Genomic DNA, 26,724 nt, shown 5'->3' on the forward strand with positions numbered 1-26,724 from the left:
GATTAAGCCCATTACAGTTTGTCCTCCCTCCCAGTTTTGATTTAAAAAGAGCCAGCGGTGGATAGCCCTTGGTAGATTGTTCCAAGTGTTAACTATCCTCTCTGTGAAAAATTTACACCTTGTTTCCAGTCTGAATTTGTCTAGCTTCAATTTCCAGCCACTGGATCATGTTAGACCTTCCTTTGCTAGACCGAAGAGCCCAGTATTAAATGTTTGTTCCCCATGGAGGTACTGATAGCTTGGATCCACTTACCCCTTCACCTTCTCTTTGTTAAGCTAAAGAGATTGTTCTGAGTCTGTCACTTCAAGGCAGGTTTTCTAATCCTTTAATCATTTTTGTGGCTCTTCTCTGATCCATCTCCAATTTATCAACATCCTCCTTGAGTTGTGAGCACCAGCACTGGACACAGTATTTGGTTTTATGGGGCTTGCCGCTGCTGCGAAGACTTATGCCCTGGCTTAATGTTACACACATCCCATAAAGATTAAGCATGTGCTCTGTTTAAATGCACCTTTTTCCGTAACACAGACAAGGCCTGACAGAGAAATCTCATGCTTCAGGCCATCAGCGGTCACAGGGGTCAGGAAGGAACTGGACTAGGAGGGTTCTTAATTAAACATTTTAAAAAGCACTGCAGGCTATCATGACATTAACCCTGTTGTAAGTGGATTACTGTGGGGGAATCCACATGTTAATGTGATAACTAAGATCCAGGCTTTCGAGGGGTCCCTTTCAGAAGCAGTTTCTTCTCCTGAACGACTCAGTGGTCATTGAGGTTATTCCCGTTCTGCGATAGTGACCAGGTGACGCTCGATCTCATCCTCGCTCAGTGTCCTGCAAGCCACCAAGACAGGGTGTTATTAATTCGAGACTGCTCTGGAAATGGGCGGGAGGAACTTGTAGGCCAAGAAGTCTTACCGGAATTGGGGATGCTCTGATGTTACTATCCCCACTTCAATCTCACTGGCCTTGAAGTCCATGGAAAGGACCGTCGATAAGCAAGTAATCGCCAGCTGTCAGCCAAGGAAGAAAAGGAAAAGACTTTTTCTACTTTGCATGTGGTTGACCTGTGGAACTCCCCGCTCCAAGATATTACCGAGACAAATAACATAGGTCCTGATTCTTCCACTCTACGACCTGTGCTAGTTTTTTAAATGGGACGTGACACCCCTGGAGAATAGAATTCAAAACTTTCACCAGACAAGTCACTGCTGAAGGGAGTGTTGCATTGTGGGATTGTTAGTGGAGGGCTGCGTATACGTTCTAGCACCAGACTTATAGATCTATACCAGCACAGGGCTCATGCTGCTCCAGGAAGGGGATACACTCACCCAGTCATGTACGGTAATGCACTGTTGTGTGGTAACACGCACAATGCACAGGCATGTATGGAGACCCACAGGGGGGCATGCGCGCGCACACACACACACACTGACCTCTACAGGATCCACAGGTGAGCCCTGTTTCTTCTTCAAGGTCTTCTCCAGGAAGCTGTTAGCTTCGGTCTGCTTCACCCCAGCAGTGGTCGCTTTATAGCCACAGTAGTAACCCGCTGGGTCGCATTTGAACAGCTGGGGCCCCAGTTCCTGGTCGATCCCGATCAGGATCATACCTGCTGACAGAAGCGGGAAGGGAGGGTTCATGAGAAGGGGCGGGATTCTGTGTCTCGAACCATCCGAACCAGGGGCGTTTGGAGCCAGAGTGTGAAGGGGCCATAAAGGAATAGTCAGTGGCGGTGTGGGGGGAGCTCATAGGGGACCACCGGGGTCCTCGGGGAGGCGAAAGGGGGGAGGGGGCATTTAGAGAATGGGAAGAAGTTGGACGGTTTGCTGGGACGGCCGTGCAGGGGTTAGCAATTAAGGGAGGGCTGAGTTAAGGGGTGGTCTGGGGTTATGGGGCAGGCTGTGAGTGGGGTAAGGGATGGGGGTGATCAGTGATTGAGTGAGCAGGGCTAAGTGGGGAACAGATGGAGGCTGGGTAAAGGAGAGGGGTGACTCTGGGTGGGTCCATGGTGGCGGGGCTCTCCCCTGCCCCCTATCACTCACAGCAGCCCAGGGGTCTCATCTCGGCGTTCTGCGTGTACACCTGGGAGATGTCAGCCATGCGCCGGCACAGCATTGCCACCGGGATCTCGTAGCCCTTCTTGTACTTCCACTCGGCAGCCTCGTGCCGGGCGCGCTGCACCTGGGACCGGCCGTCGGCTGGGCGGGGAAAGGAGCCCCCGTCAAACGAGGCACAAGCATGACATCGCTCCGTGTGTGTGTGTATGTGTGTGTGTGTGTCCCACCCTCCCTGCCGCCCCAGGCTGGAGGGTCTGAGTCCTGCTCTGTGTGTGTCTGTCCCCACTGCTAGAGGGAATCAGAGCTGTATCATTCAATGAGTCTGTCGTTTTTTGCTGGTCGAACAGCTCACAAACAGGATAAAAGCCCTAACACTGCTACACCCGAGAGTCGTCCTCCTAGAGCCTGGCCGCTGCGGAGCTGGAGGACCAGGGTTCTGACCCCTTGCCGGCTCCCACCGACACCTGGGGCGAGTCACTCCCTCTCTCTCGGCCTCAGTTTTCCCATCTGTACAACGGGGATAATCACCCTGCCTGTGGCTATTTAGAGCGTGAACTCCTTGGGGCAGGGACTATAATGTGCTCTTGTCTGGGCAGCGCCCATCATAACAGGGGCCCTGATCTCAGTGTGTGTGTGTGTGTGGGGGGGGTCTGGGCAGCGCCCAGCAAATGGGGCCCCTGATCTTGGTTGGGGGGAGGATCTAGGCAGCACTACATGGGCCCTGATCTCGACGGCGGGCCCACAACAGGGGCCCTGATCTCAGCTTGTGGCCCCTAGGCGCTGCCGTAATACCGTGCATTTGAGATCTCAGTGCATCCAGGCTAGCGTGTTTCTAGAGGAGAAAAGCTTGCCGGGCAGCCTGACGAGATCACCCCACGCACCTTGCTCTCTCGATCAGGACTTTGGGGCAGCCAGCGTAAGCGTCTCCGTGTCAGATCTAGACCTGGTTTCAGGCCGCCACATGGGGGGATGTGGGGGATTGAACCAGCGAACTCCAGAGCGAGAAGGTGGAGGGGCAGGGCCCAGGCCCTGTTCCGGGTGCGGTCCCAGACTCGTACCCCGCATGGACGGGCGCAGAGCAGGAGTCCCCAGGAATTGCTAACGCCAGGTCAGGATTCATCCCCTGGGAGGGAACCAGAGCCCGCCCCTGGCCCCGGCTTACCGCTCATGCCGGTCATGGCGCAGCCGATGGTCTCCGTCAAGCGATACAGGTTGGTGACCGTGCTGGGATCCAGGAGCTTATCCTAGGGGTGGGAGTGAAGACACCAAGGCCAGGTGATTTCCCGGCAGGACGCCCCAGCCCATCACCTGCTGCCCCGGGGGTCAGGCTGGAGGGCGGCTGCCCCGGGGCCCAGGTGGAAATCGCCCCTGCATCCTACGGCTGGACCTGCTGATCCCTGGGCTTTATGTGCCGAGCCGGGTGGGGAGCCTCCAAAGAAACCCGGCAGGGAGCGGGGGGGAGGGGCAGTCAGTGCTGGCCCCAGTGTGGCGCTAGGGGGCGCTGTGCAGCAGGGAGCGGGGCAGGAGGCTCAGCAGGGGGTGGTCTCCCCACACAGTCTGTGCTGACCCCAGTGTGGTGCTAGGGTGCGCTGTGCAGCAGGGAGCCGGGCAGGAGGCTCAGCAGGCGGCGCTCTCCCCACCCAGTCTGTGCTGACCCCAGTGTGGCGCTAGGGGGCGCTGTGCTGCAGGGAGCCGGGCAGGGGGCTCAGCAGGGGGCGCTCTCCCCACCCAGTCTGTGCTGACCCCAGTGTGGCGCTAGGGGGCGCTGTGCTGCAGGGAGCCGGGCAGGGGGCTCAGCAGGGGGCGCTCTCCCCACCCAGTCTGTGCTGACCCCAGTGTGGCGCTAGGGGGCGCTGTGCTGCAGGGAGCCGGGCAGGGGGCTCAGCAGGGGGCGCTCTCCCCACCCAGTCTGTGCTGACCCCAGTGTGGCGCTAGGGGGCGCTGTGCAGCAGGGAGCGGGGCAGGAGGCTCAGCAGGGGGTGGTCTCCCCACACAGTCTGTGCTGACCCCAGTGTGGCGCTAGGGGGCGCTGTGCAGCAGGGAGCGGGGAAGGAGGCTCAGCAGGGGGTGGTCTCCCCACACAGTCTGTGCTGACCCCAGTGTGGCGCTAGGGGGCGCTGTGCTGCACGGAGCCGGGCAGGGGGCTCAGCAGGGGGTGGTCACCCCACACAGTCTGTGCTGACCCCAGTGTGGCGCTAGGGGGCGCTGTGCTGCAGGGAGCCGGGCAGGGGGTTCAGCAGGGGGTGGTCACCCCACCCAGTCTGTGCTGACCCCAGTGTGGCGCTAGGGGGTGCTGTGCTGCAGGGAGCCGGGCAGGGGGCTCAGCAGGGGGCGCTCTCCCCACCCAGTCTGTGCTGACCCCAGTGTGGTGCTAGGGGGCGCTGTGCAGCAGGGAGCTGGGCAGGAGGCTCAGCAGGCGGGGGTTACCCCACACAGTCTGTGCTGACCCCAGTGTGGTGCTAGGGGGCGCTGTGCAGCAGGGAGCGGGGCAGGAGGCTCAGCAGGCGGGGGTCACCCCACACAGTCTGTGCTGACCCCAGTGTGGCGCTAGGGGGCGCTGTGCTGCAGGGAGCCGGGCAGGGGGCTCAGCAGGGGGCGCTCTCCCCACACAGTCTGTGCTGACCCCAGTGTGGCGCTAGGGGGCGCTGTGCTGCAGGGAGCCGGGCAGGGGGCTCAGCAGGGGGCGCTCTCCCCACCCAGTCTGTGCTGACCCCAGTGTGGCGCTAGGGGGTGCTGTGCAGCAGGGAGCGGGGCAGGAGGCTCAGCAGGGGGTGGTCTCCCCACACAGTCTGTGCTGACCCCAGTGTGGCGCTAGGGGGCGCTGTGCTCCAGCAGTGGACGCTTTCTCCACACAGCACTCACAGCACCCCCCCCCCCCCCCAAGCTGGTTGTGGCATATGATGTGCGAGAGCCCAGGCATGAGCCTTGGGGTCCTGGCCCAACTCCAGCTCTTGCGCCCGTGTTCTTTCTCCCCTAAGGCTCCCCACACGGCGCGTTCAGCTGGCACAAGGATCGGGGCCGCCAGCAAAGAGCCAAGGCTGCCCTCGTTAATGCAGGGCACCACGGGCCCGCCTGACCCCACCCCCCGATCTCCGGCCTCTCCCCCACACGCTGGGCTCCTACCGGCACTTTTTTCTGGGTGACCATGGCCACAGAGTCGTCCCCCCTCACGGCCACTGTGGTCAGCCCCCCCTGGCTGATGGCTTTGAAGGCATATTCTGCAACCGGAGACAGCAATCGGTAAATGGAAGAAGAGAGAGGGAGGTGTGGGGGTGATGGCACTTCTCAAGGGCTTTCCATCAGGGCTTCACAGACAAAAACCTGCATGCTGCTGCATGGGGAAACTGAGGCACACTGGCGGGGGGGAGGGACTTGCCTGAGGCCATGCTGCAAATCAGTATGATGTTGGGAATAGAGCCCAGGAGTCCTGATTCCCAGCCCCGCCCCGGTCCTAATCCACTCTAGATCCACCCCCCTCCCCTCCCAGACCCAGGCATAGAACCCAGGAGTCCTGACTCCTAATTCCCCAGCTCTAACCACTAGACCGGGGTAGGCAAACTTTTTGGCCTGAGGGCCACATCTGGGAATAGAAATTGTAGGGCGAGCCATGAATGCTCACAGAATTGGGGTTGGGGTGAGGGAGGGGGCTCTGGGCTGGGGGAGTAGGGTGCGGGGGGAGTGAGGGGGGGATGAGGGCTCCGGCTGGGGGTGGGGCTGGGGATGAGGGGTTTGAGGTGTAGGAGGGTGCTCTGGGCTGGGACCGAGGGGTTTGGAGGGCTGAGGCAGGGGGTTGGGGTGTGGGGAGAAGCTCAGGGGTGCAGGCTCTGGGTGGTGCACTGCCCTGTCCGCAGGCACCCCCCCTCCCCCCTCCCGCTGCAGCTCCCATTGGCGCGCCGGAGGGTGCCATTGGAGCACGTAGGAGCCGGAGGGGGGCCATGCCGCTGCTTCCTGGAGCCGCGTGGAGTGGTCCCCGACCCTGCTCCTGGGCTGGAGCGCCGGAGCAGGGCAAGCCCCAGACCCTGCTCCCCAGTGGGAGCTCGAGGGCCGGCTTAAAACAGCTGGCGGGGCCGGATCCGGCCGCGGGCCATAGTTTGCCCACCCCTGCACTAGCCCCTGCTGCTTCTCAGAACCAGGATCAGCACCCAGGATTTCTGACACCAACCCTGTACTCTAGCTGCTGGACCCTACTCCCCTCCCAGATCAGGGAACAGAACCCAGGAGTCCTGGCTCCCAGGCCCCCCCGCTCTAACCACTAGACCCCGCTCCCCTCCCAGAGCCGGGGACAGAACCCAGGAGTCCTGTTGATTATTCCAGGCCCCACGCTTGGGAGCGAGGGCGCCAATCCCGCTCTGGCTTCGATCCCAAGGGATGAGAAACATGCGAACCCCCCACCCCCAACCCAGACAGCACCCCACAGACTGACCCACTTGGTAGAGACGCCCCTCGGGGGAGAAAATGGTGATGTGGCGATCGAAGCCGGCGCTGGACCCACGGGACATTTCGCCGGCCGCCCGGGGGCAGTGGGAGGGAGACAGGCAGACAGGGCCCTCTGCAGAGACACGGACACTCGCCTCTTTCTCTTTCACTTTCAGTTCACCCGTGGAAAGTACCTGCTGGGAAAGGCTGCGTTAATTGGGCAGAACTGGATGCTGCAGAGGGGGTGCTGGGAAAATATGGGGGGGCATCACTGGGGTTGGGGAGTGCAGGGCAGTCAGGAGGGGGTCAGGTTGGGGGTTCACTGGGATGAGGGTGCAGAGCAGCCCAGTGGGTTCCGTTTGGGGTGGCAGGGCAGCAGCAGGGGGGACCATCCTGCCCTGGCATCTGTCACATTTCTAGGCAAACTGCACCTGCATTCCCACGTCGGGGGCTCCTCGGCCATCACCTCTCTTGGGCAGAGCCCTGCAGCTCTCCCCCTCCTGACCGGGGTGTTCCCAGGCTCCGCAGCTCCCTGCCCGGTGCTGCCAATCGCCCAGTGAGCCAGACGGCCTCAACGAGCCAACGGCCACGCTGAGCTCCCTCCTCCCGCGGTCGCCCGCCAGCCCTTTCTCCGCCGGCGCCTTTATTCCGCAGGTCACAGCGTGACGGAGAAACCATGTAAACCTACACGCGGGCTAAAAAGCTCCCCAGAGATCCACCCAGCTCCAGCCTCGGGCACACGTCCATCCTTCCAACCCTTCCCTACAGACTGGGGGCCCCCCTGCGGCAGGATCAGAAAGCAGGTCCCAGATCAGTTTAAACCCGGGCAATTTAGCCAAGAACCCTTTCTTTGTTTGCTGCGCTCTGGGGAACCCAGTTTGAACCAGTGTATGCAAGCCTCCCCAGTGGGGGGTACCTCTCTGGAGTGAATCTGCCTGGATCCCCCATAGTCCTTAGCGGGCTGTGGTCACCTTCTCCCACGGCACTACAGACCATCCCTGGCCCCCCAATGATACAGAAACCTAAGACAGGGAGATCTCCCCAAGACAGTGCAGGGAATTGCCATGGCTGTCACAGCCCCGCCAAAACCTCAACTCAGCATTAGACCTGAGGCTGCATGTCGCACAGATGCAGGGAAATATCGGGCTGGTGACATCACCGGGAGTCCAGCCGCCTGCCCCGAGGCAGGATGAGAGACGGGGTGTGAAAAATCCAACCCTCCCCCCCCCCCACAAAGCCCCCGTGTAGACGGCGCTCGACGGAAGAGGTGGAGGAGGATTGGCTGCCCCCTCGGGGCGTGAGCGGCGTTTACGCCGCCGCGGCACGGGATCACGCTAGGCCTTTGTCAGGGCAGGGTTTCGTCTAGACGGAGGCGGATGGCGCCCTGCTTTGCTCTGCAACCTGCGGAGTCTGTCCCATCCCGGGTGGGCAGCGAAGAGGGGGCGTGAACGAGGCGGAGAGATGCAGAGGGGGCGGCGAGATCACGGGGCAGAGAGGGGGGCCGGAGCTCTTCAGCGCTGCACAAAGGGAGCCCCTGGCACCTTTCAAGACCCAGCAGGACCTTGATACAATGATCCCTGGCTGCGAGGAGCCAGGCGGGGCAATGGACTGGCTCATGCACCTCTGCCCTCTGCTGGCTGAGTGCAGACCTGTACCTCCATGTGTCATAGTCCCTTAGAGAGCTAATGGGGAGATCCCCCTCTCAGCTCAAGCAGCAGCTGCTTGGGGTCTTGGAGTGGGAGGATGAGTTCTTACCCCGTGCAGCAGTGAAAACCCGATGTTCTTATAATCGGAGGTGGAGGGGAGATTTTATAAATTTCGTAATGGCAAATCCAAGGCAAAGGCCTCTCTCCCTGGAGAGGGACCCGAGACACTCAGCCAGACAACGATCAACGTTAGCCAGGTGCAACCGCATCTTGAGGTTAGGGGCAGGCCTGCCAATTTGCAGGCTGATGGGGGATCTCTACTGGCCAGCCAGCCCTGGCCAAGAGGAGGCGGCACTGCGGGTCATACCCCCACCCCCACTGGGACGGTGGGGGCGGAGCATGGGAGGGCTCTTGTCAAATTCAGGCATCACAAAACAGGGGGAACCTGGGAGGGAGGGAAAGTAAAGAGATTGATTAGAATTGTCCAACCTTTGTTTCCATCAGTAGATCCCAACGCCTCTCCCACTTTTAGAGGTGGGGAAACCAAGGCACAGAGCAGGAACAGGCCTTGGCCAAGGACACCCAGCTGGCCAGTAACAGAACCAGGACTAGAAAGCAGGTGTCCTAAACCTCAGGCAGGACTTTATCCCTCGAGACCCCGGCAAGCCAGAGAGAGGGGCTGTGAACCAGTCCGATTCAGACATGGAGCGGCAGGCAGCCATGGGAGGGGAGAGATTTTCACACATTCAGCCCCTGGCGGGGTGAGCTGGGCTCTGAGATCTTCCCCTGAACCAATTTAAGCAGCTTTTGATCTTCCTGCATCTAAATGCAGAAGAGACTGGCACTTCCACGCATATCCTCTTGCTCAAATTTCCACCTGTGTGTGGCTGGGAATAAACCACTAGATTTCTTCCCTGGCTGCTGGTGCAATACGATCTGAGCACCGGCCCGGGTGACGCACAGAAAGAGGGAGACCCCTATTTGATGCACGTACCAGAGATCAGGTGTTCGATGGCCCAAGTCCGAGGGATGCTTTCTGGGGCGAGGGCTCAGCAGAAATCTCAGCGTCAGCATTTGCAAGGCACTAGTTTGACAGGGTGTAACCAACCCAATGGCACCACAGGCCAGAGGTCTGGAGCTAAGCGTGCATTTTGCGGCGTTTATCACGGCTCACAATCAGCCCCAGACCAGGCTCAGGTAACAGGCTCCTGGCCACGAGTTATTAAGCAACACGGATTGATATTTACGGCGCATCAGCTGATCAGAGGAAGATAGAATTTGCCACCTTGTGTGCACCCTGCCCAGTTCCTGCTCGCAAAGGACTTTGCCACTCGGGGAGGGGCTGGCGCTTTCGGATCGAAGAGGGCACAGGCCCAGAGTCAGAGGAGACAATATTTGCACATTTCACACAGAGGGAGATTTCCACACTGAGAGGTGTGGGGCTTGGTTTATTTATTTATTTTTTAAATAAAGAGACGGATGCAAAAAGATGCCGAGCTGGAGGAAAGGGAAACGCATCGGCTACTGCCTGAACGACAAGAAGAAAAAGAAACTGAATTTCCAGGGGTTTGAGGATCTCTGCAGGTAAGGGAGAGAGTCTCTGGCGCTCAGCACCTTGGGAGATCCTTGGGAGCAGGGCAAAAAGAGGGGGCAGGTAGCCCAGGGCATGCACAAGGGACTGGGGGAAATGGCTGCACCAGCTACCAGTCTGACTGGCTTTCTGCTTCTAAACCTCTTGCTCTGCATCTCAAGCCTTCATCTAGCTGTGAGGTTAACTGACCCCCAACCATCGCTGCGGGATCTGAGCTCCACATCCCCTTTCACGTATTTATCCCTGGGAGGCAGGACTGTTATCCCTACTGTACCGTTGGGGAAACTGAGGCACGGAATGGCCTAGGCCCAGATCCTCAAAGGTACTGAGACTCCTAACTTCCAGTCCTACCCATGCATCTCAATGCATTTGAGGATCTGGGCCAAGCAGGGGACTTGAAACCAGGTTTCCCACATCCAAGGTTAGTACCCCAGCTGCTGCCTACCCTAGCAATGCTAGTTACAGGGTCCGTACGCGCTCCGTAGTTTTTAGCCTCACCCCCAGGTTGCATTATGTCCGAAATGAGCCCCCAAGCAACATCCGCACGGCACCACCAAAATGCAGACACCTCTGGAGGGGAGCATCGCTCATGGCTGAGTGTAACTATCCCAGGACCTTTATAGGGGAACTAGCTCCCACATCCTCCTGCTTCCATTGAACCCTAAGAACTAAGCATTAATTACTGTATTAGCTGGGGGTAGAAGATTGGACGCGTTGGCCGAGGGCCCTCGGATAAATCTCTAGTCAATAACTACACCCCACAGGGATCTGTAATAGTGATACAGAACAGACGGAAGCTCAGTTGCTAAAATCATATAAAATACTTGATGCTTACGTAGCGCCTTTCATCCGAGGTTCTCTGAGCTGGGTCGCTATCGTTATCCCCATTTTACAGATGGGGAAACCGAGGCACAGAGAGGCAAGGGCCCCTAGGGGACACAGCGAGTCAGTAGCAGAGCTGGAGATAAGACCCAAGAATCTTAATTCTAGCCACTAGACCACAGTCCAGGTGAGGGATCCCAGGAGTCCTGACTGCCAGACTCTCTCTGCTCTAACCACTAGACTCCCCTCCCTGAGCTGGGAAAGAACCCAGAAGTCCGGACTGCCAGCCCCCTTTCCTCTAACCCATAGATCACACTCCCGACCGGCGGCTGGCAGCTGGGGAAAGAACCCAGAAGTCCTGGCCATTAGATAATGCGGGCCTCATAAAACTGCTCCCTGCTTTAACCCAGCCCACCCCCTGTAGATCTCACTTCCAACCCAGAGCTGGGGAAAAAATCCAGGAGTCCTGGGATGGATTTAAGGGGTGCCATTTAGGCTCCCAGCACAGGGGTGAATTTCACTCTGACTTTTCTTTGTGTTTTCCCCTCCCGCCCCCATTCCAGCTGCCAGAATTAAAATAGCCCCAAGTCTGTTTCGCACAACAGATGGTGCGCGCTCTAGGCCCCGAGGCTCTCACCTAACATCCTGGCTGGGGCGATGCTCCCGCCTGGCTCCGCGGGGTTGAGCTGCTTCCTTTTGGTTCAGATCAGCTCCCAGCTTGTGTTTTTGCAACATCAGTCGGTCCTTTGCCTCACTGAGGCGGAAATCTGGAACCGGCCAGCACACGCTGCTCTGAGTTCCAGCCAACCCTGCCACCTCAAGGCATTTTACCAAGGAAGTTAATATCCTCAGCCTCATTCGGCAGGTGGGGGAAACTAAGGCACAAGACGGGGCAGGCAGGAAGTGACTTGCCCCCATTCACAGAGGCAGGCCTAGAACCCAGGGCTCCCACCGCCCAGTCTAGTGATCCATCCACTAGGCCACGCTGCCTCTGGCATCCTACACTCTAGGAAGCAAAGGGACTTTCTGGCCACCTGTGACAAATGTTTCGTGTATCTACAAGGGCCCAAACGGGCCCACTGTGGTCTGGCCTCGGGACCCCTCTACAGCCTCCATTACCCTTCCTTCCCTGGTTTGTCAGATTCCCAGGCGGGGACGGGGGCTGGTTTCCCAGCTACTGTGCTGAATTAACAGAGAGCTCAAAACAACACAACTCTCACTGTCCATCCACAGCAAGCTAGCGCCCCCAGACCCAGACTCAGAGCCCTGTCCCTGAGCGCTCAGAACCTCACCCCCCATAGGCTGCCCTTCTAGTCCCCCAGCAGGTCTGCTGCTGCATCAATTGCTCCCTCCCACCTTATGCAACACCTTCCCCCCCTCCTGGGCTCATTCCCTTCACCTGGGCAGCAGGCTACTTGGAGCCATCACCCTCTTAAAGAGCCAGCTCCCCCCGGCAAGTAAGGGGAAACAAGCTGCCCTCGGCTGATGTCGGGGTGGGTCGGGGGATTGGCCCTAGGGTCTGATCCAGAGCCGCTGGGATCCGTTTCCATTGACATCGGATCGGGACCACGGTTTGCAAAGCACTTCAGGAGCCTTATTCATTCTGTGACTCGCAGCAAAGTCTAGAGGCACCAAGTGAGATTGTGCCGGGCGCTTCCCAGACCCCAACCGAGATCAGGGCCCATCGTGCCGGGCACTGCCCAGACCCCAACCGAGATCAGGACCCATCGCGCCGGGCACTGCCCAGACCTCGACCGAGATCAGGGCCCATCGCACCGGGCACTGCCCAGACCCCAACCGAGATCAGGACCCATCGCGCCGGGCACTGCCCAGACCCCAACCGAGATCAGGACCCATCGCGCCGGGCACTGCCCAGACCCCAACCGAGATCAGGACCCATCGCGCCGGGCACTGCCCAGACCCCAGCCGAGATCAGGACCCATCGCACCGGGCACTGCCCAGACCTCAACCGAGATCAGGACCCATGGTGCCGGGCACTGCCCAGACCCCAACCAAGATCAGGACCCGTCATGCCGGGCGCTTCCCAGACCCCAACCGAGATCAGGACCCATCGCACCGGGCACTGCCCAGACCTCGACCGAGATCAGGACCCATCGCGCCGGGCACTGCCCAGACCTCGACCGAGATCAGGACCCGTCATGCCGGGCGCTTCCCAGACCCCAACCGAGATCAGGACCCATCGCACCGGGCACTGCCCAGACCCCAACCGAGATCAGGACCCATCGCGCCGGGCACTGCCCAGACCTCGACCGAGATCAGGACCCACGGTGCCGGGCACTGCCCAGACCTCGACCGAGATCAGGGCCCCGTCATGCCGGGCGCTTCCCAGACCCCAACTGAGATCAGGACCCATCGCACCGGGCACTGCCCAGACCCCAACCGAGATCAGGACCCATCACGCCGGGCACTGCCCAGACCTCGACCGAGATCAGGGCCCCGTCATGCCGGGGGCTTCCCAGACCTCGACCGAGATCAGGACCCATCGCGCCAGGCGCTGCCCAGACCTCAACCGAGATCAGGGCCCATCGCGCCAGGCACTGTCCAGACCCCAACCGAGATCAGGACCCATCACGCCGGGCACTGCCCAGACCTCGACTGAGATCAGGGCCCATCACGCCAGGCACTGCCCAGACCCCAACCGAGATCAGGATCCATCACGCCGGGCACTGCCCAGACCCCAACTGAGATCAGGACCCATCGCACCGGGCACTGCCCAGACCCCAACCGAGATCAGGACCCATCGCACCGGGCACTGCCCAGACCCCAACCGAGATCAGGACCCATCACGCCGGGCACTGCCCAGACCTCGACCGAGATCAGGGCCCCGTCATGCCGGGGGCTTCCCAGACCTCGACCGAGATCAGGACCCATCGCGCCAGGCGCTGCCCAGACCTCAACCGAGATCAGGGCCCATCGCGCCAGGCACTGTCCAGACCCCAACCGAGATCAGGACCCATCACGCCGGGCACTGCCCAGACCTCGACTGAGATCAGGGCCCATCACGCCAGGCACTGCCCAGACCCCAACCGAGATCAGGACCCATCGCACCGGGCACTGCCCAGACCCCAACCGAGATCAGGACCCATCGCACCGGGCACTGCCCAGACCCCAACCGAGATCAGGACCCATCGCGCCAGGCGCTGCCCAGACCTCGACCGAGATCAGGGCCCATTGCGCCAGGCACTGCCCAGACCTCGACCGAGATCAGGACCCATCACGCCGGGCACTGCCCAGACCCCAACTGAGATCAGGACCCATCGCACCGGGCACTGCCCAGACCCCAACCGAGATCAGGACCCATCGCACCGGGCACTGCCCAGACCCCAACTGAGATCAGGACCCATCGCGCCGGGCACTGCCCAGACCCCAACCGAGATCAAGGCTCCGTCATGCCGGGCGCTTCCCAGACCCCGACCGAGATCAGGGCCCATCATGCCGGGTGCTGCACGGACTCCGACCAAGATCAGGGCCCCTTTGTGCTGGTCGCTGCACAGGCCCCGACTGAGATCAGGGGCCCACTATGCCAGGTGCTGCCCAGACACCAAAGTGAGACATAATCCCTGCCCCTAAGCACTCGCTATCTAAATAGGCAAAGGGTGGATTATCAACCCCATTTTACAGATGGGGAACCTGAGGCACGGAGTGATGTGCGTGATCCCATGCTTGCAGCATGAATCACAGGATCATTCACCCTAAGGGCACCTCCCTTGCACGTATTGGTTAAAGCCTCTCAGGGTTGGCACACTAAAGGCCCAGCCCTCCCCCGCTCCTTATCTTATCTCTCCACTTCCCTTATCTCTGGCTTTCCCTCCTCCCCTTTCTCCCTCCCCTGTTCTCCCTCACTCTCTGTCTCAGCAGGTTCGAGGGCATCGACTTGTGATGTTTGTATAGAGAAGGAACGAAAGTCCCTCTTTATTATGTGTAGCGAGACACTGCCTAGATGCCACAGAAGACATCAGGGCGCTGCCCAGACCCCCACCGAGATAGGGCCCTGTCACGCCGGGCACTGCACAGACCCCAGCCGAGATCAGGGCCCCGTCACACCAGGCGCTGCCCAGACCCCCACCGAGATTGGGCCCCGTCACGCCGGGCGCTGCACAGACCCCAACCGAGATCAGGGCCCCATCACCCCATGCGCTGCCCAGACCCCGGCCAAGATCAGGGCCCCGTCACGCCAGGCACTGCACAGACCCCCACCAAGATCAGGGCCCCGTCGCGCCGGGCGCTGCCCAGACCCCAGCCAAGATCAGGGCCCCGTCACGCCAGGCACTGCACAGACCCCCACCAAGATCAGGGCCCCGTCGCGCCGGGCACTGCCCAGACCCCCACCAAGATCAGGGCCCCGTCGCGCCAGGCACTGCCCAGACCCCGACCGAGATCAGGGCCCCGCTGTGCCATGTGCTCCACAGACACATACAACATGCAAACTTGCACTGAAATAACAAAATCAGTGGTAACTCACACCTTTTGTCAATTGCACGCAAGTTTGTATGGCCCCTGATGTCAGCATAAAAGTTTCCTAGTTTGATAGCACAATGAACTCAAACGATGACGGATAGTTCAGTGGTTTGAGCATTGGCCTGCTAAACCCAGGGATGTGAGTTCAATCCTCGAGGGGGCCATTTACGGATCTGGGGGCAAAAGTTGGGGATTGGTCCTGCTGTGAGCAGGGGGTTGGACTAGATGACCTCCTGAGGTCCCTTCCAACCCTGATCGTCTATGATTCTACGACGGCAGTTTTATTCCAAAATGACTGTCCTTGCGGATGCCCACCGAAATCCTGCCCCAGAGCGGGTAGGCCTTGTCTTCATGGGAAAGGGTTACCTTAATTCGGCTCCGAAGCTGCTCCAGGAAAAGCAGCACAAACCCGAGGGCGAACGCTCCGGTTCCTGTTTAAGAGCCTCATAGGTTCGGTTTAGCTTCCACCTGTTCTGATTTAAGCTGAAGCGAAAGAAGACGGGTTTAAACAAAAACACGTCTCAAGGCAGGGGCTCGCGCCAGGTTAAAGTTACGCCCTTTTGCCCGTGTTCCCAGCCTTTGCAGAGTCGCTTCTGTTAGGAGGAGAAAGTGGTGCTACAAAGCAGGTGTGTCTTTGGCACCGTCCTGGTTATTTACAAGAAATATTTACACACAGTCCTGGTCTCCTGAGCACGGTCAAAACAGCAGCAGGCAGCTTCCTTGCACCGAAATTCCCAAGTCTGCCTCTCCAGCAGGTCCTGTGCGCAAGAAACAGCGTCTCTCTGCGTCCTCGCAGTGACTTCCATTGGCAGATATCCCGCAACCTGCAGCCCAGGGAAAACACCACACTGGGTGCGGCTTAGCTCTGGCCTGCCATGCTTTGGGCGGTAAGCCCCCGGCGTCTGCAGCCTTCTTGAGCCCAGAGAGGGGCTTCATTCCTCCTCCCATTGAGCCTGAAGCAGGGAGCTCAGCCCAGCGAGGCCTGTGATTGGCGTTGGATCAAAGGCATTAGGACCTTTCAGTATGACACCCCTTAGGTAAAAGGGTGCCACATTCTCCTCTAGATCTAAATAGGCAAGGACAGAATTATTATCCCCGTTTCACAGGTGGGGAAACTGAGGCAGGGAGCGATTAGAAGTGATTGGCTCAAGTCTGCACAGGGAGTTGGTGGCAAAGGTGGGGGGGTTGATCCCGTGACCCCTAGACCCCCAGTCCTGTCGGCTAACCACTGGGCGCTGCTGCCTCTCTCAGCATAATGCTCTGGTGCAAATCCCTGACTCGGTTTTTCTTTATTTTGTTTGCCCAGGCAACGAGGCTATGAAGTCATTGAGGTGAGTCTGAGCCGTGGGTGGCCTGGGAGCAGTGGTGTGCATGGGAGGGGAGGGGGGGGCAGGGGATGCTGGAGGAGCAGGTCTTATATGGGAAGCTGCCACCCCGAGGTTTGCTACCGGGAACTTTTGGCCATGTGCCAGCAGGCTACGCTGGGTCCGGCCTGGTTGGATGGGAGACCTTGGCACACCCTGATGTTATAGGGAGGGGCGTGGGTGACTCGCAGATGAGTCAGTGCTGTTCCCAGTGCCGGGGAGAGGGTGGAGCCACAGGGCATGGTGGGGCTGACCCAGGATGCTGGCACTAGGGGGCGCTGCGCTTCAGAGTCGGGGTCTGTTGTGCTAGAACAGAGGTCCCCAAATTGTGGGGCCAGCCCCCACGGGGGGGGGGCAGGGAGGGAGCGCCACCCAGCCTCACTCCTGGCCCCATCCCCAGCCTCGGCGTGGCACTGCTCCCGGCCCTGTGCCAGCCGCCAGCCTTGGCCCCCTTAATCCCTGCCCGCATCCCCCACCCAAGCTGCGGCCCCGCTCCTGGGGGGCACAGACGGGGTGAGGGGGGTCGTGACCCTCAAAAGTCTGGAGACTGCTGTGCTAGGGGGTCTGGATATCTATAGGGGAATTACTGCGATCTTCATGCACCACGCTGGGGCGCTGGGACTCAGAGGGAAGAGCACCCCCCTACCGAGCTCTGCTCCCTACAGCACCCCCTAGCACCGCATTGGGGTCAACCCTGCGCTCCCCACCCCGGGTCTTCTTGGCCCTGCTCAGAGCAAAGCAGAGCTGGCTGGAGGACAGGTGATAAAAATCAAGCGGGGGCAGGAGAATAGGTCAATGGCCCAGCTGCCTGGATACCAGGCTGATGGGCACCCAAGATGGAGCATGCCAGAACCCATCGCCTCCCTCTGCAGAGGGGCTGAGGGTTTAAGTGCCCGTCTTTGTTTGCCTGCGCTGGGATCGGCCCCGTCTGTCAATAAGAACTGGTTTAAACTGACAGCAGCTGGCAAAGTCCACAGAGATAAAGCGAGAGCCGTTTCTGGGTGGCACTGGGTGAGGATGACCAATATGGTACGGAGTCAATAAGGCATTAACTCGGGTGGGCGTGAAAGAGACGGGTGCTTTGTTCGCTGGTGTGTGGTCATTCCCCCCTCTCCCTCGGGTGATGAATCATCACAACTTTCAGATAGCGTGAAGGATCAGAACAATTTACAAACTTACGGGCCTGGGGAGGATTCCCTCCCACCCCCACCCCGCCACTGAAAGGCTTCCACCTCTGGGGTGGGGCAGGGCAGCTGATTATAAAGAGATCACGCCCTCCCCCCGCCCCACTGAGATGCAGCCACTTCTGGGGAGGGACGCACTGCTTGCTGGCTTTGCCCACTACGCTGTAGTATTACTTTGCAGGGGCTCAGCAGGTCCTAGAATGTCTGTGTTCATTGGCGACAACTGGGTTCCTAGTGGTGCTGGGCGTGGTGGGACCAAAGGTGAAAGGCACCGCAGGGTCGAAAGTCAGAGGACGCTGTCAGAAGAGCAGGGCAGGAAGTTTTCTCGCCAAACCCAAACATCTCCTGGGGAAGGGGGCCTCAGGCCTGGAATTTCGCTCACAAGAATCAGCAAATAGCCCAGCAAATAGGGGCATGCACCTGACATTCATAGGCCTGAAGGCACCGCTGTGCCCGCCTAGTCTGACCTGCATCACACATGCACTAATCCCGGTTTGAACTTCGGCAGATCTTTAAAAAGAAAAAATAAAAGCAGCAGCCCAGCCCATCTTGATTTACAAATTGCCAGCGAGGGAGAACCCGCGAGGACACCTGGCCAATCGTTCCAAAGGTTCGCGATGCTCCCTGTTAAAAACGCACGCTTTCGATCCCTTCTGTATTTGTCTAGCTTCACCTTCCAGCCGTCACCAGGGCTCAAATCCCTGCTCGGCCTGAGCTGGAGTTGGGGACAGGAAAGACTGAGAAATCATCCCCCCCGAGAAGAGCTAATAGCCTCGAGATTGGAATCCGCTGCTAGGATGGGGAAGACCAAATTATGCACACATAGGGTGACCGGATATTCCGATTTTATAGGGACAGTCCTGATGTTGGGGTCTTTTTCTCACATAGGCATCTATTACCCCCCACCTCCTGTCCTGATTTTTGACACTTGCTATCTGGTCAGCCTACGCACACATGAAAGGGGGTCCATTTGGGAATTTGCCAGCGTGCCAGTTAGTGATTACAGCTGAAATCTACCGAAGCAGGTTTGCTGATATATAATCGGATCCAACAGCTATTGAGTCCAGGGAGTTAGCTTACTAGTTCAACGCTTTTCTTTTCAGATCAACTTTTAACTTGAAGAGCATTTCTCAAATCAGGACACTTGCTTATTCATAACCAACTACCAAATTATTAATCCTTTAGTACGGGGTAACCAGATGTCCCGTTTTTAAAGGGACAGTCCCGATTTGGGGACTTTTTCTTACATAGGCGACTATTACCACCCACCCCCTGTCCTGTTTTTTCACAGTTGCGATCTGGTCACCCTACTTTAGTACCTAACACATTTGTCACCCTTCCAAGGGTGCGCTTGTCTTCCAGACACTTTGAGGAGTGGGGCTACTGCTCTCTGACTAGGCTGGCCCACCAGGGACCAGGTTCGAATAGTAAAAGCCATGGCTAAAGCAATTCTTTTCGAGCTCTCTTAGGCCACTTTTTACAAAGGAGTTAAAATCTAAAATAAGGTCCTTTGGTGTCTCACTGGAGAGGGTGGACTCAGCAAGGAAACCGACAGCTGGTTATAATGGAAGAACAGAAGGGGGAAACACAACCTTTGGAATTAAATCTCACCACTTCTTATCCCAAGTCTCTTTTCCAGAGCAGCGATGGACCCTGGGTGTCTCCCAGCCCTGGTAAGCGTGGTGACCCCCTAGCACTCTCTTTCTCTGCGTTTTGTTGGCCAAACATTTCCTAAGGTCTCGGATTCGTCCTGATGAGGGCTGGGAAATGTTGGGATGGGTTCCCGGCCTTGCTCTGGGTCCCAGCAAAGAAGAGTTTTTAATCTCCGCTTCTCCTCCCATCCCAGATTGACTTGGCCAAACCCCTCCGTGAGCAGGGCCCCTTTGACGTCATCATCCACAAACTCTCTGACCTGATCCTCGAGTCCAGCTATGACAGCCAGTCTCACCAGCTCATCCGTGACTTCCAGGTAAGAACTTAGTAGATTCCACTAGGATCTTCCATGACCCAGGCCAAGGCCATCCCCTCCTTCCCCACAATCATTCCTTCTTGAACGGGAGCAGATCTTGAAAGAAAAAAAAAAAATCCCCTCTTGATTCAACAAATGGCCAGCCATGGAGAATCCACCACAACCACTGGTAAGTTCTTCCAATGGCTAATTACCCCTGTTAAAAATGGACGCCTTATTCCCCGTTTGAATTTTTCCAGCTTCAACTTCCAGCCACTGGATTTTGTTAAATCTTCCTCTGCTAGACCGAAAAGCCCATGATCAAATTTCTGTTCCCCACATAGGTCCTTATAGACTGGGATCTTCTCTTTGCTAAGTGAAATAGATTGAGCTCTTTGAGACTATCCCTATAGGACAGTCCTTATTCCCCTGGCTCGTCTCTGACCCTTCTCCAATTTATCAGCGTCCTTCTTGAATTGTGGACACCAGAACTGGACACAGGATTCCAGCAGCGGTCGCACCCGTGCCAAATATGGAGGATAAATAACCTCTTGACCGATACTCACGAGTCCCCTGCTTAGGTGCACGTGGTGTCTTTGTCTCCCACTAGTGGTAGCTCTGGTTATAGTTCTCCTTAGTACAGGAAGTGCCTTTTGGATTCTGCTACCCAGAATGCGTAACGAAGCACTCGGACGCGTCTGAGTCTGGACAGCACCTCAGGTGCATCGTTAGCAGCGAGGTGATCAACACAAACCCACTAACTGGCTTTGCGGCTTTAAACCTCCCCCGCCCCCAGGGCTAATTACACATTTGCTTTGGTCCTTCAGATCTATGTGGAAACCTATTCCAGCATCATCCTCCTTGACCCATTTCCAGCTGTACGGCTGCTCCTGGACCGATTTGAATCCTATCGCCTCCTCCAGGACTTTCAGAAGCAAGGTATGCGTTTCTGGGGTCTCCTGGTAAAGCCCAGGTGGCCAATATCCAGTTGCGCTCTTCCCCCAGAACTGACTGAAGCAGTCCCCTAACTCGAATCACACACCAGAAGGAGGCGCTGTCGGACCAGAGAGGAAGGATGGCCTGGTGATCAGAGCATTAGCTTAGGCCTTGAGAGTCCAGCATTCCCTGCTCTGAACCATATTCCCTGCAGGGCAAGGTTAGAGAGAAGGTGGCCAGTGTGAATGCAGTGATGACTCACGGCCCGCTAAGGGGAGCTGGGCCCCGTATAGCGCCTGCTAGAGGCATGGCTAAGAGCTTGGCTTCTGGCTCAGGCAGCAGCCATGTGTGGGAGCCAGGGGTTCAATCCTAACGTGGAGTGGGCGGGGGAGAGAGACCCAGTTCCATGGAACAGCTAAGAAATCAAGGAGGGCGGGAATGCAGGAGCTGAGTGGGGTAGGGCGTGTGTCTGGGACTGTGTGTGTTGGGGGCTGGGCTTGGGGGCCCAGGCAGGGCTGTGTGTGTGGGATGGGTGGTGGAGCCTCGCAGTGGGGTGGGGAGCGGGGACAGCTCACACCCATGCAAACCACCCACTCCCCGCTTATTTATGCCCCACCCTGCTCTGCAGACAGCTGCATCTTCTCCCCGCCCTACGTGGAGCTGAACAGCGGGACCGGGCGTGAGGCGGTGGCACGGATCCGGGAGCAGGGCCTCACCTTCCCCTTAAGTGAGTGAGCCCAGCACCTCCTTAATCCATGGGGCCTTTATACCTGGGGGGAGGGGGAGGAGAACCAGCCTCATGGCACTAGGTGCTGATGATGAACCAGAGCACCTGAAACCAATCAAAACACGTCCCCTCCTGCCACCTGTCCTGACACCCAGGGAGCTGCTCTGCACCCCGCCATGCTGGGCTTGCAGTCCCACCAGTGCAATGAGTTTCCAGGCCTCGGTGCTCCCCGGCTCGCCCTGCCATGCTGAGCCGTGGGCAAAGCGTGGGCTGCAGCGCGGTGGGGATAACAGCCTGCTGCTGCTGCTGCTGCTGGCTTGTGGAGTTGCTCCTTTGGCTCAAGCAGTAGCGGCTTGTGCTCGAGGGGGACTCGGGTTCAAATCCTGCTGGTCGCCTGGATGGGGCTGGTTCTTACATTCCCACCTAAGGGAACGCTGGCCAAATAAACTGCCGACTCGGGGCCTCATTGACTGTGGGGCAAAGGGAGCCAGAGCAGAGAAGGGGCAGGGCGGGTGGGCAGGGCAGACCTGTGCTCTGGCTATTCTGTGTCCATGCACCGACCCCTGGGGAGGAGGTGGGAGCTGCTGCAGCCCCCCAGCCACTGACGTGAGGGGGACGTGCTGGGGGGCTCGGCTTCGGTCACACCCCAACGGCTGGGAGGGGAGGGATTTGGAGTAGAAAGTTCCAGGCCCAGGTGCCCCATTGGCTCTTGTTGGAGGAGTCAGAGCCCAGGGTGGAACAAGGGGCGGGGCTAAGTCATCTCACTCCCCACTGTCTCCTCCTCTTCCTCCTTCAGTTTGCAAAACCCGGGTGGCTCACGGACCCAGCTCCCACGAGGTCAGTAGCATCGTGTCCCAGAACCTGCTCGTAAAGGGTTGGCTATAGCTCCTCCTCCAGCGGCTAGGCCACAGGGAGGATAATAGCCTACTACTGTGGCTTGCTAATGGAATTACTCTTTTAGCTCAAGCCGCGGAGGCCTGGGTAGCTGCGTGAGAGGTTGTGGGATTAAATCCCTCAGCTGACCCATTTTGGGGGGTGGGTATAAAAGCACTAGGAGACTTTGGGGTGGGTGGGTAAGAAAGGAGGGGCAAGTGCCCTCTTAACACACCAAGAGCAATGCCAGAGATCAAGGTGGGGTCAGCAGTGGGGCTGCTGGGAAGTTTTCCATTTAAATAGTTTTTGCTGGAAAAATCAGATTTTTAACTACACAGAAAGCGGCTGCTTCCCACCGGAAAAATCCAACTTTTCCTCAGGAAAAAAAAAAAAAGAACAAAGAACCCCCCCCGCCCCCAGATTTGGCCCAACATCCAAAAATTTCTATTTGGAAATGTTGCCGGGGTACTTTATGGGAGTTGTCGTCTGGGACCTTTATTTCTTCATGCTCTAGGCACCGAATTAAATCTCCCAGGATGCACCAAGTTATTCTCTTCCTCAGCCCCCACAGTGCATCATGGGAGCTGTAGTTCAGCTGTTTTATGTCTCCTTTCTGTCCCATGGGCTAGCTGCCCAGGGGGACTGCATCTCCCATGATGCACCACTGTGGCTCAGGAGGGGAAAGCTTGGTTCCTCATGGGAGATGTAGTCCAGCTAGGAAGCCCCACCAATTGAGGTATGAGGCACCAGGACTGTGCTTCTGAGCCCCTCTGTCTCTGCCACCGATTCTCTGACCCTCCTAGTCCTCATTATGCAGCCACTGGGGTGTGTCTGGACGAGACCACACCTCCCAGCATGCTGTGGGGCTGGGCAGTGGCTCAGTATAGGGTGTTGCATGGAACTCCCCGCCTGCAACAAGTCGGTCCAACAGACAGCATTGCAGGCTGGGAGCTGTGCCCCATTCACAGGCCACACCTCTGGTTCCAGCTGCAACTGGCTGCTGGCAAGTTGCCATGGCAACCAGGGCTAGAGGGAGGCTAGAAGGGGGTGGGGCTAAGGAAGCCCCTCCCCTTTCCCCATCCCTCGAGAGAGGCCCCCTATAGACACGTCCCCGCCCTATGGAGGCCCCTCCGTCCGTTACCCTGCTCTTCTCCGCTCTCCCCGCCCCCCATAGATGGCGCTGATCTTCAACGAGGAGGGGCTGGGGGAGGTGAGCGCCCCCTGCTTGCTCCAGAGCTTCGTCAACCACGACGCCGTCCTCTTCAAGGTCTTCGTGGTGGGCTCCTCCCACTTTGTGGTGCGCCGGCCGTCCCTGAAGAACTTCCCGCTGGGGGAATCAGGTGTGTATGTGTGTGTGTGTGTGTGTGTGTGGGAGGGGCAGAGGGGGCACCTGGGCCATCTCCTCCTTTGGGGGCTGGAATTGGGACTCTGTGGTCCCTCCAGCCCTCGGTCTCCCTGCTGAGGCAGCCCAGGGCGGGTGGGGGGAGAAGTTAGCGCCAATCCTGGAAGGGGCGGTTCGGTGCCACGGGCTCCCGTTCCTGGAGAAACAGGGTTGAGGCCCAGAAAGCTCATTGCACGGATGACCATCCGGTTTGCTCTGTACTGAGCTGGAATCAAGCCAGGCAACCTGGGGTACAAAAGCATTCAGGCGTCCTCAGAGTAAGGGCCAGATCCCCAGCCGGGGTCAACTATCCGTTGCCCCACTGGGGTCAATGGGGCCAGATCCCCAGCCAGGGACAACGGGCATCGCTCGTCAGTTGTGTCAGCGACAGAGTGCACGGCTCTGAGCTGCTGACAACTGAACCCGGAGTCTCTCTGGACCCCGGGGCTGGGGAATCTCCCGGGAGCACCCCGAGCCCAGGCGAGCCGGGCTCGCGACCTCGCTCTGTTCCTTACAGCCAGGAGAAGCATCTTCTTCAACAGCCACAGTGTCTCCAAGCCAGAGTCCTGCTCCCGCCTGACTGAGGTGAGTACGGGCGCGGGGCCAGAGGCCGAGAGGAAGAATAAGCGAGCGCCGCAGACAGAGGGAGGCTGGGGAGGGAGCGAATCCACCCCGGGGGGCTAGAGATGCAGAGGGAGAGGGGCTTGCAGCGGCTCTGAGCTGAGGGGGCGCTGTGCCTCAGGAAGTGGGGTGAGGGGCTCACTAGGGGGCGCTGTCCCCCATGCCCCAGTGCGGCGCTAGGGGGCTGCTTTACCCTCTGAGTTATCTGTCCTAGCGGAGGGGGTTTGTCCATCTCCCAGAGCTAGCCTTACTCCCTCGGCTTCCTTCCCGGAGACACCCCGCCGGGCGTCCCTCCCAGTGACTCCCCCAAGCCCATGGTGCTCTCTGCCCCTTTGCCAGCTGGATGAGGCGACCCTGGAGCCCACCCCGCCCTCTGACAACGTCGTCTGCCGAGCCATGCGGGGCCTGCGCTCCACCCTGGGGCTCTCTCTGTTTGGGGTGGATCTGATTGTGGAGAAGCAGACGGGGCGGTGCGCGGTCATAGACGTCAACGCCTTCCCAGGTGAGAGCACGCGGGAGGAAAAGGGGGGCTCAGCAGGGGGCGCTTTCCCCAGAGTCAGTGCTGGCTCCTATGCCCCAGTGTTGCACTAGGGGGCGCTGTGCTGCAGGGAGCAGAAATGGGCAGGGCGTGGCCGCTGTTGCTGCAGAGATCCCTTACTCAGCACCAAGGTGCAGCCACCTCTGGAGTGGTTCAGGGCAGCTGTTTAACATGCAGTGTTTGCAAGGGGCTCTGGGACGCCCTGGTACAGCCCGGATGACTCTTTGGTGGCCTCCGCAGGTTATGAAGGCGTCCCGGAGTTCTTCTCAGCCCTCCTGAATCACATCGAGACACTGTTGGAGAGCCACGAGCAGGCGGCCCGGGCCAGGGTGCTTGTGGCTGAGTATTCCCTGCACCAGCAGGCGTCACATGTGGACAAGGCCCAGGAGAGCACCCACGACACCGACCTGAGGGCCCCTTGGCTGGCCAATTCCCTCGAGACCCCCAAGTCGGCACCGGCTGAGAGCAGCTTCTTCACCTTCGCCGTTCTGCCTGCCGTGCTCTCCCGGCACTGACGGGGGTGCTGTGTCGGCTGGCCTCTCCGAGGGAGCAGGGAAGTGCCAGGCGTCCAAAGAGAACAGGAACGACGTCGTGCCTATCCCAGCGGGGAAAATTCCCAAACAGCCGGCATCCGGAGCCAGCAGGATCTCAACAGGAGCCACCTCCCTGGGGTCACAGAACTGCACCTCCCTGCTTGGACCAGACCAGACCACTGGCCCATACGGTCCAGTACTACACCTCCCTTCCTGTATGGACCAGCTCAGACCACTGGTCCCTATAAGTACAGCACTGAACCTCTCTGCTTGGGCCAGATCAGATCAGCGGTCCATATAGTCCAGTATTGCACCTCCCTTCCTGCATGGATCGGATCAGACCATTGGTCCATATAGTCCAGTACTGCACCTCCCTGCTTGGATCAGCCCAGTGTTCCATATAGTGCAGACCCTTACCTCCCTGTCTGGATCAGACCAGAGCCCTAGGCCCAATCCCGCTCAGGTCACCGGTCCGTATAGTGCAGTACTGCACCTCCCTGCTTGGACCCGACCAGACCAGACACTATGGGTCCGTATAGCCCAGCCTCTTCGCCTCCAGCACTCAGTAAACCATACCCCCATAATGCACGCCCTCGCAGATAAGGACTGACTGTCCTCCTAGACTGTTCCAAATCCAGCAGCAAGGGGGCTGCATGTTCCAAAAACTCAAAGGGGTGGCCGAGCCACTCATGCCCCCTGGCGGGGTGATGGCAAAAATGCAGACAACATGGGAGCCGTGGAGAATAAATCGCACTCACGTCCCAGCCAAAGGACTTGGGGTACTAGGTTGTGCTGCATGCTGGGGCCTGGGGGGGGGGGAGGGTGATGTCGGGGTGGGGTGGAAGATTGAGTCCCCTCTTATTCGATTCTCCTTCCTTGAAAGGAGTCTCAGCACTGAATTAAGGCAGGGGACTGGCTGCTTCTGTTTTCCAAACCCCCATGGGTTTCCTGGCCCGTCCCTTGGGCCATGGGATGCTCTCAGCCTCCTGGAGGGGAATCTGCACCCCGCAGAGTGGGATCTGAAAGGGCAAATGCCACGTGTGGAAAGTTTTATTGCAGACTATGAAGGGGGGGAGGAAGGGGACAGAGGGCAGGAGGAAGGCTGTCCAGTGAAGTAGCAAGACCCAGCTGACAGGGTTTTAAAAACAATAAAACTAAGATTTATTTTAAAAAACCAATAGAGCTCCCATACCATAACGCCACCAGCCGGAGGTCCTCCCCAGATACCTTTCGTCCTGCAGCTCTGACTCCCAGCCAGAAGCCAGGGAGTTTTATAGAGGGATTCCCTACCCAGAATCCTTTGCAGGGAAGGCAGCCCCCTCCCTAGTCTCTCTGGGCGATTGACAGCCCATCTGGCCAATCAACTCTTTTTCCCTCATTCCTCACTCTCCAGGGCTTCCCCTCCCCCGCAAAGTGCCTTGCCCTGAATTAGCTTGATCCACTTTGGAAGTGGATTAGACTAAACCAGAACAAGGTGTTCTTATTCCGGATGAAGAGTGTGGATGCAATTAATCGGGAATAGTCAATCCGCTTTCAAATCACACCATCTCTTTCACATGTAGACCAGCAACTGAGCGCCGCCATATACCAGAGAAGATCGGTCG

At 58.5% G+C, this 26,724-nt stretch overlaps 2 protein-coding genes across 3 annotated transcripts; one reads left to right on the top strand and one right to left on the bottom strand.

The window, feature by feature from the left end:
• Positions 1–606: 606 nt before the first annotated feature.
• LOC102947706 (proteasome subunit alpha type-6) lies at positions 607–6,644 on the bottom strand. 2 transcript variants are annotated; one of them, XM_027830438.3, is made up of 7 exons: positions 6,485–6,644; positions 5,185–5,279; positions 3,224–3,305; positions 2,047–2,202; positions 1,438–1,613; positions 920–1,014; positions 607–835 (listed from the first exon to the last, which is right to left on the bottom strand). In XM_027830438.3, the coding sequence occupies exons 1-7, from the start codon at positions 6,558–6,560 to the stop codon at positions 778–780; spliced, it is 738 nt and encodes a 245-aa protein (XP_027686239.2). In that variant the 5' UTR covers positions 6,561–6,644; the 3' UTR covers positions 607–777. The 2 variants fall into 2 exon arrangements, with proteins under 2 accessions (XP_027686239.2, XP_043390766.1); XM_043534831.1 differs by having other exon boundaries at positions 5,185–5,382; positions 6,485–6,616.
• Positions 6,645–9,612: 2,968 nt separating this feature from the next.
• Positions 9,613–25,187, top strand: LOC102932685 (inositol-tetrakisphosphate 1-kinase). Its single transcript, XM_007068279.3, has 10 exons — positions 9,613–9,707; positions 16,322–16,346; positions 19,410–19,532; positions 20,339–20,450; positions 21,076–21,174; positions 21,971–22,011; positions 23,222–23,387; positions 23,946–24,013; positions 24,389–24,551; positions 24,828–25,187. Exons 1-10 carry the CDS (start codon positions 9,613–9,615, stop codon positions 25,100–25,102), a joined length of 1,167 nt encoding a protein of 388 aa, XP_007068341.2. The 3' UTR covers positions 25,103–25,187.
• The last annotated feature ends 1,537 nt before the right edge of the window (positions 25,188–26,724 follow it).

Source organism: Chelonia mydas, chromosome 23, assembly GCF_015237465.2.
Source record: "Chelonia mydas isolate rCheMyd1 chromosome 23, rCheMyd1.pri.v2, whole genome shotgun sequence".
Taxonomy (NCBI): Eukaryota; Metazoa; Chordata; order Testudines; family Cheloniidae; genus Chelonia; species Chelonia mydas.

Excerpts from the sequence above, each read along its gene's own strand:
- LOC102932685 (XM_007068279.3), top strand. The coding sequence starts at position 9,613 with ATGCCGAGCTGGAGGAAAGGGAAACGCATCGGCTACTGCCTGAACGAC. Across the intron at positions 22,012-23,221 it reads ACGGACCCAGCTCCCACGAG|ATGGCGCTGATCTTCAACGA; the intron begins GTCAGTAGCATC and ends CGCCCCCCATAG. Across the intron at positions 24,014-24,388 it reads CCTGCTCCCGCCTGACTGAG|CTGGATGAGGCGACCCTGGA; the intron begins GTGAGTACGGGC and ends CCCCTTTGCCAG.
- LOC102947706 (XM_027830438.3), bottom strand. The coding sequence starts at position 6,560 with ATGTCCCGTGGGTCCAGCGCCGGCTTCGATCGCCACATCACCATTTTC. Across the intron at positions 2,203-3,223 it reads CGCCATGACCGGCATGAGCG|CCGACGGCCGGTCCCAGGTG; the intron begins GTAAGCCGGGGC and ends TTCCCCGCCCAG. Across the intron at positions 1,015-1,437 it reads CACCTGTGGATCCTGTAGAG|CTGGCGATTACTTGCTTATC; the intron begins GTCAGTGTGTGT and ends CTTGGCTGACAG.